Source organism: Charadrius vociferus, unplaced genomic scaffold, assembly GCF_000708025.1.
Source record: "Charadrius vociferus isolate BGI_N301 unplaced genomic scaffold, ASM70802v2 scaffold793, whole genome shotgun sequence".
In the NCBI taxonomy this organism is placed as follows: Eukaryota; Metazoa; Chordata; class Aves; order Charadriiformes; family Charadriidae; genus Charadrius; species Charadrius vociferus.
The window spans coordinates 196,103-207,783 of NW_009647833.1; the positions used below are offsets into that span (position 1 = coordinate 196,103).

At 37.0% G+C, this 11,681-nt stretch overlaps 1 protein-coding gene across 1 annotated transcript; it reads left to right on the forward strand.

The window, feature by feature from the left end:
- The first annotated feature begins 270 nt into the window (after positions 1 to 270).
- RNFT1 (ring finger protein, transmembrane 1) lies at positions 271 to 6,779 on the forward strand. Its single transcript, XM_009882680.1, has 8 exons — positions 271 to 646; positions 974 to 1,050; positions 1,676 to 1,776; positions 2,428 to 2,581; positions 4,256 to 4,414; positions 5,253 to 5,318; positions 6,169 to 6,270; positions 6,464 to 6,779. The coding sequence occupies exons 1-8, from the start codon at positions 271 to 273 to the stop codon at positions 6,596 to 6,598; spliced, it is 1,170 nt and encodes a 389-aa protein (XP_009880982.1). The 3' UTR covers positions 6,599 to 6,779.
- The last annotated feature ends 4,902 nt before the right edge of the window (positions 6,780 to 11,681 follow it).

Below are 11,681 nucleotides of genomic sequence, written 5' to 3' on the forward strand. Positions count from 1 at the left end.
CAAACCCAGTGTGCCAGCTTTCAGAATGAAGACAGACAGTATCTGTCAGAATTTCACTTCAAGCAGGCAATCACTCAGTACAATGTACTGTATTTCTGTGCTGGGTTTTTTGTTTTGTTTGTTTCGGTTTTTTGTTTTGTTTTTTTCAGTTTTTTGTTTTGTTTGTTTTTTTTTACCCTGAACTAGTTATCTCTTCCTTCAACTGTAACTTTTTATATCCCACTCTAGGAGACAAAATAGCAAGAATCTGGACCAGAAAAAAACCCCACCATGCAACCAAGTTGCAGTCATCTCCACAACATCCAAGGGAGTGGTGATGACTCTTCATCTTCTCAGAGCGCCCACGCAGCGAGGTTGTCAGGAGAGAGCTCATGCCATCATAGCGGAGATGTTCGCTTACAGCTAAACTCTGCTGTGGGAGAAGCCAGGGAAAACGCGAGTTCCCGGCATTCGAGGCCGGGTTCCCAGAGTCGCTCACACGGACATGCCCACAGCGAAGCAGCGGGGCTTGACGATTCCACTCCAGACTCGGAGGAACACAGTGGCAGCTCCCTCTCAGAGCTCAGATGCCTCCTCCAGTGGCTGCACAAAAGTCTGCCATACATCTTGATTCTGTGTGTCAAACTGATCATGCAGCATATAATTGGTAGAGTATAACAAAATAAGGTCTGAGAGAACAGACCCCCTCCCCCCAAAGAGATATACTAATAACCGTGCCTGAAATGTAATTCAGTTTATTTTTAGCTTTATTTTTATTTGCTTTATTCATCAGAAAGAGAGATTTACTAAACTACATTTCAGTGGCTTCTGTTTCCTTTGCTGGCATATGTACAATACACTTAATTATTCTGGCTTGATAGTCTGAGCTATTAATTGTAATTACAAAGACATATTAGAAATGGCTGTTTTTTTAACCCAGTTCAGTTTTTTTATTTTATTTTCTTGTGTATAACTGACCCTTTTTTCCTAATAGGCATTTCTCTTGGAATTGGGCTGCTAACAACTTATATGTATGCAAACAAAAGCATAGTAAATCAGGTTTTTCTAAGAGTAAGTATCACCCTATGCAACAAAATTCTGTAAGTTAACCTAGACCTTTATCCATCAATTTTTGAAAGAATTGTGAATGGAGATACTGTTTTATTTACCTAATAATATTAGGTGTCAAGGTTTCAAGATGGAAGTAAAGTCTTAATGCTTCTATACAGTATAGAGCTTCTCAGATAAGTAAGGCTTGCAGAATTCAAAGAGGTTTTTCCTCCCCCTCTGACTTTGAATATTGAAATCACTTCAACCGATAAAAGCTTTTTTGCAATTAATGGAAGAACTTAACTGTATTTGTGGAATCAAGTAGCAGTTGACAGTTTAAATATTCAGCTGTCTCTGTTCACTCCCAAAGGAAAATTTGTTGTTTCTTTAGAGTGGGGTGGATTTTGGTTGTGTTTTTAGAAAAAACCCTGATACACATAGAAACTGTTATGTTGAAAACATTAAAATTACTGCTTTACCTTTCCATTGAGTTCTTCTACTTTATTTGGCCCAAAATCTCTAAGATAAAATCCTCTAGTTGTGAAACTCTGTTCAGGTGCAACAGACTTAGTTCTTTGGAGATACACTGAAGACACTGATACTGACATAAGGACTGTAATTTAATGTCTTTACAATGATCTTACAGGAACGGTGCTCCAAGTTGCAATGTGCTTGGTTACTAGTATACCTAACTGGATCATCTCTCCTCTTGTATTACACCTTTCATTCTCAGTCACTGTATTACAGGTAAGTAGAGGAACATCTCTCTCTCAACACAAATTACTCAAATATTAACTGGGAACGTTTTCTCTGGGGTGCTGCTGTATTTCATTAATTGTGGCATTGGTTTCTCTTTCATTTTCACCTCCATTCCTCCTCTTCTGCCAAACTGAACAAGTGCTGTCCTTAAAAAACAGTATGTTGGAATTTGCAAGATTAGACCCCATACTCAGCTTAATGGCACTACTGTACCGTGGGGAACGTACCTGGGTTTGTTTCCTAGCTTTGACCCTACCACCTTGCCTTCGGAATACTGAATGTGGTATTCTGGGGCTCTAGGTAGTTTATGTCTCCCATTTATTTTTTCTTCCCCCTTACCATCCTGTAGCTACAGTCTTGGCTGTAAATGAGTTGAAGGCTGTTTTGCTAAAATGGGAAAGAAAGCTTATCTCTAGAGGATGGGCATTGTGATGAAGATAGAGGAAAGAAGGTTCAAAAATGGAAAGGTTGTCAGAGATCATAAGTGATCAGTTTACAATAAAGAGTTCATTTTCTTAGCAAATATTTTTCCTCTGTGTAAACCAGGTTTCCTTTTTTAATTAAACCTGCCGTGATAATCTCTGGTTATGTTTCCTCTAAATAGGGTGCTCCAGTAACTTCTGATAATTCTTTTTGTAGCTTAATCTTCTTAAACCCTACTGTGGATTTTAAGAACTTCTGGGAGGTACTTTGGATTGTGGGAGTCACAGACTTTATTCTGAAATTCCTCTTCATGGGCTTCAAGTGCTTTATTCTCTTGGTGCCTTCTTTTATGATGTCCTTTAAATCCAAGGTAAGGAAACAAGCTGTATTTTTGCTTCCTTATGAAGATTCTTTTATGGTAAAATGAACTAATTATTAAATTCTACCCAGAGAAAAGTCTTTTTAATTGAAGGTCCATATATAATCTACCACTACACTGTGGGTGAGAAAACCCCGTGGATTTCATGTTCTTCCCTGCCTGGTGCTAAGGAAGGTTTACAGTCTGATCTGAAACAATTGCTTCTATTAAGTCATTGGATAAATGAATTTATTTGTGTCTCTAAGTGGGGGGGATGAAGAAACCTTTTATTTGCTGCAATGTAAGAATGTGTATACAGGCTGTTAGCACAGAGCAGCTGAAGCACAGTAAATTTTTAATGTGCTCAACACTAACTGACATGGGAAAATTTCAAGATCTGCGCATGCAGACAACTTTTTTTTTCTGTCTTTTCACAAAATAATTCTGAATTTTCTTTTTGTTAATAAACGGAAGCAATATTCATGTCAGATCAGTGAATTTGATTTCTAACTTAATTCCTCAAACCAGTGAAGTTTATTAATTTTCACAGAAGCCTACACTGGTTGGGGGGGTATTTATTTTTATCTGCTTCCCAAGGTGAGACAGGCAAAACCAATTACATTTTATGTCAAAATAGCAAATACTAGTATTGGTTCAAAAAAAAAGCACAGTTTGTATGTGGTAGCACTTGAACAGTATGTTTTGGTACGTTTTATCTCTTAAAATGTACCACAAGTTTTTCTCAGGTACAACTGATTTCTCTAAATAGCGGTTTATGATCAAGATCTCTATTTTTTTCTACAGCTAGTAATAACGTTCCCAAAACAGTTATTGAAAATTCCCTTACACCAACTGTGACCTAAACGGTGGCTAAATTAAAGAATGAATCTGGTCAATAGTGGCAAATTGTGGCATTATCCAGTGTAAATTACAGAAAGAGTACTTCTTCCCCATTATAAATACAGTTTTAAAGACAAACTTAAGGAAATAAAGTAAGAGCTAAGCTAAACATCTATGATTATACATGCATACACAGAGAGTGCTCTGTGCAGCACGCCTGTGCTTTGTAGCTGTTATTCAGTAATTTTTAGGGTGTCATTGAACTCTTTACCTGCTCGGTCCAGCTACCCTGTGCTTCTTTCCTGGTCCCCCAGTTTTCTATCACCCCATCCTATTTAGGAGTTAATTATCACAAGATAAGGCTTCTTACACAGCCATGAAATAACGTTTACAGGAAAACAGTTTGTAATATATGCTTTTTAATAAAAGAATGGGCCTGACTCTTATTTTTTACCCCTGAATGCAGGACACAACTCTGCTAATGACACGCTGATCTACGTGACCAGATTTGTCTTAGTTTCCTCTTTCATGTAACTTTTTTTTTTTTTAATGCTTATGAAATTAAATCTGAGTGCATTGTTAAGTAGGTAGGCATCTGACAAAGCAATCCTATTTTAGCCTATTACTTTGATTTTCTGCAGTACAGCAATCAACTCTGTTATTGTTATTCATACAGTTGTGGTGAGACTCATCATCTGGTCTTCATTCTTTTTCATGCTTCATATTTAGTTGTTTCAAGATATTATGAGAGGATGTTACTTGAGAATAACAATGCATCTTTTCTCTATATTTTAAAAATCCTTTGTGTTTGAAATCTTGAGCGATTCCTTTGCATGTCTTGCTTAGGGCTACTGGTACATGCTGTTAGAAGAACTCTGCCAGTATTACCGTATGTTTGTCCCCATACCAGTTTGGTTCCGTTATCTTATTGGCTATGGGGAGCTGGACAGTGTACTGGGATGGACCCTTGGGATATTGTTGGGCCTTCTCTACCTCATCCTAAAAGTATGTAAGCTTTATATTCCTCTTAAATTATTTTGCAGTAATTATCACTGGAGGGTTAGAGGCACATAAACTAACACAATTCTGGACATTCTCCTGTCTTTGAACTCACCTGGAAGTTGATGCTTCAGTTTAACTGACACAGCCTTCCCAAACTGATAGGAATACTGGCTCAGGACACGAAATCTTTTTCCTGCTCCTGTTCTAGGAACAGATTGGGGTTGCATAGCAAAGAACACTGTTACTATAGGTCCCTTCAGAACAGCCATTGATAAGACTGTTACCAGATATTGAGGAAGAGAGCTTGCAAAAATAAAGGTAAAATTAATGCCTAAAAGAATCAGCATTTTCCAGGAAACTAGATTTTCTCTCTGCAAGAGTATCACGTGTGATGCTAAACAAATTAAACATGTTCATACTGGCTGTCTACTTCACCAGAGAGCTAATCTGCCCCAAATGTAACCAGACTCAGTACAAGTTTGGCTTTGAACACAAAAATACACTTTATAATGCTGAGGTATCTTAATTATAACTCTAAAGACTATGATAATAATGCTGGTATATTTGCACTTGAGTGCTTCATTTCAGAACCTCAACATATTTTCCTTTTAAACAACAAACACCTGCTGGGGGGAAAAAAAAAATCAGGCTAAATTCTTAGTTTGGTTACATACTAAGCAATAAAAATAGGGTCAGTAGGAACTATAGCTTTGCTTATGTTCCTGCCCACATCAAACTACCAGTGACACTTCTAGTGTTGGAATCTACACAAAAGTTTGGTAGCTTTTTAGTTCACAAAGATAAATATTAAGCTTAACTCAGGTTTTCTTTACCATTTCAGCTTTTAAGCTTTTTTGGACAACTGAGAAACTTCAGACGGGTCTTACGGATATTTTGTACACGACCAGTGAGTACTGAATTCTCTTATGACAAAATAATAAACCCAATTTACATGAAAAGACTTCTTTTTAAAATACCTCATTCCTATATTACTTTGTATCATTCTAGTAATAGACAACTGCTTTTTTAAAGTAACCCCTGTATACTTGTTCTCCCATTTCACAGTCTGAATTTATTGACTATGTGATTACATTGTCTGGTGAACAAAACAATTAAAAAAAACCAAACCGAAACAAAATTATTCTGCATATCTCTTCAGATAAACGTATGTGAAATAACATACGCTTTTTGTCCTGCTTCCTACTTTTTAACTGGAATAAATATTCGTTGGATGCGGGCAAGCTTTATGCTGAAATATACTGAGAATCAAAGCTTGCCGAAATAATTGACGTGCAAGTAACTTATATTAGAATTGTAAATTTTAAGATAATCTTTCTCTGCAGTAAGAGGCATTGTTTGGAGTCTGCTATTCACACAGTAAAACACATAGAAGATTTTGAACAACAGTGTAATGCAATAGAAGTGTAATAAAGCACTTAATTTTCTAAGCGCTGCCTTGATCAAATTGGAACTTAACACAGTATTTTGCTCAGAGGTCACCATTAAAACTGCTACAGATTTTTCCAGTATCTGATTGGGGGAAGATACTAACTAGACAGCATGGTAAGTGGGAGCTTTAGGCCCCAAGACAACTATTAAAAAAACTTTGCAACGTTTCATTGGATTAGGGATTGAATAGTTTTCCTGATATAGCAGCCCTTATTCCCAGTTCCTCTCAGTCCTGGTTTTTTGTGTTTTGTTTTGGCTTTTCCCTCCCTCTAGAAACTAATACCAGCTGAAAATACTTTGTTTTACAGCACTATGGGGTTACAGCTAGCAAGAGACAGTGTTCTGAATCGGATGATATTTGTTCAATCTGCCAAGCTGAATTTCAGAAGCCTATTCTGCTTATCTGTCAGGTAATACACATAATCTGAATTATTTTTACAAACTTAAGAATATTTTAAAACAACTGCTAAACAGAACAATATAAAGTTAGATTAGTGAGTGTATATCTTCTGATTATTTTTAGAAATCAGGCTATGCAAATAATATACCGTCTTATAAATGGAAGAGCTTAGAAGCTCTAAGTTCTCATTCTTTTCATTACAGCACACATTTTGTGAAGAATGCATCTCTTTATGGTTTAATAGAGAAAAAACGTGTCCACTCTGCAGAACTGTTATTTCAGACCATGTTAACAAGTGGAAGGATGGAGCTACATCTATGCATCTACAGATTTTCTAAAGCATGTCAAACAACTTGGTTTACAGTTTGCTTGTTCAAGCTAAGGTTTTTCAGTTTACCTGCAGATTAAATTGTAGGTGGCACAAGGAACGAGTTTCCAAATTCTAGATACCATGCTTCTATGAAATGTTCCAGTATTTAAAACAGAGCAGAAAATGTTAACTTGACCTTCTTAAGTATAGAAAAGTAAGTTTTCAGAACAAATGCAGAAAAGCCAGCATCGCTTCTCTTGTGATTCTTATCAGAAACAATCAAGTCCTTGAAAAATGCTGCATTACTTCTTGCAGTAGCTTCTTAATTCAACATTTTATTTAAAACTTGAAGTAGAGTTTCAGACTGTACTAAATTGTATTTATCCTTCTAACATGACAACCCCAAAGGTCAACCTACCGATTTTATTAAGATTATGAGGAAATTTTATACTCTGGACTACAGTGAGAATTACAGCTACCTGGCACACTGGGCATTAAAGGTCCTTTAATGCTTTCCCAATAGATGACAGAAATTAGCTTTTTATTCATGCACCTATAACAGCAACTATTTTTCACTGTACCTGGAGATAAGCCACAAGATTAAGATGCTTCCCCTTTAGGTTCTTGTAGACTTCTAATGGATCTTTGGCTTAATACATAAACCAACCACTGATGTTAGTTTTTTACTTAGCATTTTATAAAGTTGGTATTTTTAAAACAAATCTTTAATACTATATTTTTGTCATAACAGGAACCAGAATTTCTTACAGGGGAGAATCTATTTTATACTATATTTGCAATTTGTAGTATGCATAAAAATCAGAGAGAATAAATGCATTTAAATCTATTTGTTTGGTGCACGTTGAATAAAGAAACAAGATTCATTACTGTTTCAGTATTAACTTATGTGTAAGCACATAACAACAGCTCACTCCTGTTCTAGCTATACTTTTCCTCTTAAACTAATGTCTCTGCAAAACAAAAAGCTCCAAATGCTACAACTTATTCATGAGTAGTCTTTATGCTAACTATAGAGCTAACTTATGTACAATCTCACTTTTTTCCCTTGCTTGTCTTTTTTCACCTTGCTGTTCAGATAAGACTAAAAAAACAAAACCAACCCCCTCAAATTCTGTTATACCAAAGTTAAAGGGAGTTGCCATTAACTTAAGCTTGTCTTAACTGAGTACCTTTAGGAAACTTCTAAATTAGGGAAAAAACAGAATTAAAAAGTTAAACACTTGATGAACAATGTAGCAACTCAAATGGCCAGGCAGAGTGAATGCTATAAAGTTGCAGCTGACACAGCCAGATTTATAGGGCTGCCAGGGCATGATGGGAGAGTGCCCTTAAAGGTACAGCTAAAAGTGTAATACTAGTAGAAGTTAGTATTCTGAATAAAAATCTAGTGAGATGAAAGATTCAAGCTAAGAGGTGTCATTTTATGTTCAACCTGGGTTTTGCTATAGCATGCTGTGTATTTGCTAATTGGATTTTTGTTTGAGGTTTACTGCAGTTCAGAGTAAATGTGCCCTGCGATTGTTCCACCGTGGTATCTGAGTGACTGGGAAAAAGACTCCAGCTTAAAGCAAACAGGCAAAAGCTTCTAAGTCTGTAATTGGAAACTTATGGGAGTAGAAGAGACTGGTTCTCACGGAAGCCTTTCCCAGCAGGTGAGGTACTCAGTTTGGAGAATGTGCAGCTGACGGGTGTTAGAGCAGTCCTGAGGGTGGCAGGGAAGAACTAGAGCTTGGCCACAGCCAGAGCTGTGCTGTAACGGGCTTGTGCCCATACCTCCACTGGGGTCACAACAAACTGCTCTTTGTTTCCTCGGAGAGATCTAGCTATGCCTTAGCTTGCATTTGAAGTTCACACAAGATCAGAACTGTTTGTTATTTAACATATTAGCAGAACTTCCCTTGAGAGATGGACAAGAACTGAATCAGTCAAGGAACAAAAAAGAGTAGGGGGAACTTAAGGCTGGATTCTGAATCTGTCATAGGTCCACAGGGACTCTGGCAGCTCACTTGGTCACACAATCATATTTAGACCTTCACAAAATTAATCATGAACGTGCAGATTAGCTAAAGAGTATTTTAAGGTTTTTTTCTTCATACAGATATTATGTAAGTACTGTATAAACAATGCAAGTGCTATATTTAATTCAGTCAACAAACAGCACGTTTAAAAAAAGATTTGCTTGTGCGAGTAAAATGCGTGACTAAGCCCAATACACAGTTTATAAGGGCAGATGTAATAACCAACCCTTTCTAAAATACTGGGCAAAATAAAAATGGTAACTTATCCTGGATTAGCTTTTCCTGAAATGCTAATACCACCAGCTTAATCGCTTAATTCAAAAATCATCTGGCAGAAAATATAAACTAAAATTCATTAGACTTGGACATGATGTTAGAGCAAGGAAATGCACTTCCTAATATGTGAATATTGGTTAAATGCATTGCCTACCAGTAACGGGTAGCCATTCATCAGAATTTTAGTACTCTGTGACAGACTTTCAAAAATCTTTTTAGATCAACAGGTCTAAATCACCTAGTCCATTCCTGAAATACGAACTGGGAGAGTACAGATTCTGAGATGCACCAGCTGCTTAATGCAAATAGTGGTCCTGAAAGCAGAGCTGCTACCCTGCTGACTAAGGGAAGAGATCTGAGAAACAAGTAGAACAAGTATGCTTTCTTACTGCCTTATCCCCAAGATGAGCAAATAGCAGTCCCATTGCTTATGCAGCAGGGAATAGCGAGCAGGAAGTTTGCTGTTCCATCAGAGAACAGTATCGGAGATCTATGACAGTGCAAAGCTGAAGTGGTCCATCACGACCAATAGCTTGGACTGGCAAACCAAAGATGAACGAGGAACGTAGTCGCAGATCAAGAAACATGCTGCTTTACGCATACACATTCAAAGTACGCAGGGAAAATTGAAAGAAATTAACCTGAACTAAATATTCTTTTGCTATAGAGCAAAAGTGTTCATAAACTACTTACCTCAACAGGAAGTTCAGCCTCTGAGACAGACCCTGTACACTGAGGCATTAAGGCATCACGGACTGTATGCAAGACCAGCATTATTACTAAAAAATATGAAGCTAATTTAGAAGTAGTATACTTGTGGTTAAGAAAAAATTCAAGACAAGAACTTGACAGTGTCATGTGGCCTGTAAAGCTCACCGAGACTATTTTATGGAGCACAACAAACCATGGTGTCAGTGCTTTAGGTCAGCCCTGGATTGTTGCTGATCCTTTGGTCTTTGTCTACCACATGGCAGTAACACCACCTTACTAGAATAAGGGTGAATATTGGTCAGAGACAGGACCAGGGAATGATCTGCCTTTTATTCTCTCTCCCTGTTGATGATTTTTTTCTTTTAAGAGCCAGTGAAAATTATCCAAACCCAGTAATATTATCAAACACAGTTTATTAAAAAACAAAGCACTAAAAAGAGATTCTGAGCAACCAGTTTAGATTTACACTTCATAAATGAAACAAGTCATTCTCATCTTGGTTACAGAGAGGGGAGAAAAGTGAGTAACTTACAGCCATGAATGACATCCTCTCTGATCCGCTTGTCAGCATCATGCTATTAAGACGCAACTCTTCCTTATCAAGCCCACTCAGGCCAGGGTAGCTGCCCTGCTTTCCACACACACAGACACACAGACACCCAGCACATGGCTGACTCTGCAGGAGACAGAACAGAGAAGAGGATGACAAAGGGCAGTTCACAGCCCCTTTTTAAGAGCCCAAGAACCCCGGTGGAGGTCCCAGCCCTTGGTAAGACAGACCGATCAGAACTGGCATCTGTCAGGTCCTTTTAAGTTCTAAGTGGAATTCCTCCTCCCTCCCTTTCTCTTCAAAGCTGTCATGAAAGACAACGATTTAGATCCACAATTACACTTAGGGCCTACCTACTTCCTTAAAAAAAAAAAAAAATAGGTCACTTGCATTAGCATATGTTTAAATTTGCATTTAACTGCTATTCACATCCATTTTTTTCAGCAATTGAGCGTATTTAGTTCCAGTAAACTGTGAAAGATGAAAAACAGAACAGGGATTACCTTTATTTCTACTAAGGCAGCTCAAGTTTGTTTCTTGAAGACAGCTACAAAGCCAAGCTAATCTAGAAGAGAACAATCTGTAGAAGTTAATGTATAGGAACTGCATACAGTGCGTCATCAAGGAACTGCAGGAAGAATATTTCAGTAGTTTGCCTTGTTCTTAAGAACTTCTCCTCCTCCTTTACCTTAAGAGGTAAAGGATTTCCCTCTAAAATGGGAAAATGAAACAGCAACTATCCTGCTGTAGAGACAGAATTTAAAAAAACCCAACGAAACCCCAAGCATCTGTCCTAGGAACAGTAGAAGTCTTCCTCAATGTTTGATGCACTTTTTGATTAACAGTGAGAGCAGGTTGGGAGTTAAAAAGAGAACAGACCCAAAGTAAACATCCACTGTATAGTCAGAGTGGACTCAAATCTTAAATGTTCTCCAGCAGTTCAGCTTTTAGATAGCAAGACCAAAAAAATAAGGGATATTCAAAAGAACAATTGACTCATTCATTTTTATCTTTTATTATGAGCTAATACCAGGATGACATTCAAATGTCAGATGGCACAATTAAGACAGTCTTGGTAGGAATTATTCCAGCATTCCCAAAATTACAATTTAGTACACGAATGGCATCAAACGTATGCATCACTCCCACAGAGAAAAATTATGAAATTCTGAATATCTCATACCAGAATAGTTTCTGCATCAAATGGGAAAAGAAAAACTGCTGGTAACACAGCTGACCTATAAACCTTTTGTGATAATGACCTGCAGAACAAAATATTTCCCTATTTAACATCTAGTAAAAAAAAATATGACTTTTGTTCAAGTTTAAGATTTAATACTTTTATATGGTTAGCCACAACAGGTATTAACCTCAGTTTTACTATATTTTTGTAATGCTACAAAAATCCTATAAAATCAAATTATAGTGAATTTTTCAGTGATTATAATTAAAAAAGCGCAGCTTGTACAAAATAAAAAAAATAAGATTCTATACTCTAATGAAAAATTTAAGACATTTTTAAATGAACAAAAGAA

What these genes read in the sequence shown, in the direction of transcription:
- RNFT1 (XM_009882680.1), top strand. Translation starts at nt 271, where the DNA reads ATGCAACCAAGTTGCAGTCATCTCCACAACATCCAAGGGAGTGGTGAT. An exon ending in GATCATGCAGCATATAATTG is followed by an intron (nt 647 to 973) that starts GTAGAGTATAAC and finishes TTTTCCTAATAG; the next exon opens with GCATTTCTCTTGGAATTGGG. An exon ending in TGATGTCCTTTAAATCCAAG is followed by an intron (nt 2,582 to 4,255) that starts GTAAGGAAACAA and finishes TGTCTTGCTTAG; the next exon opens with GGCTACTGGTACATGCTGTT.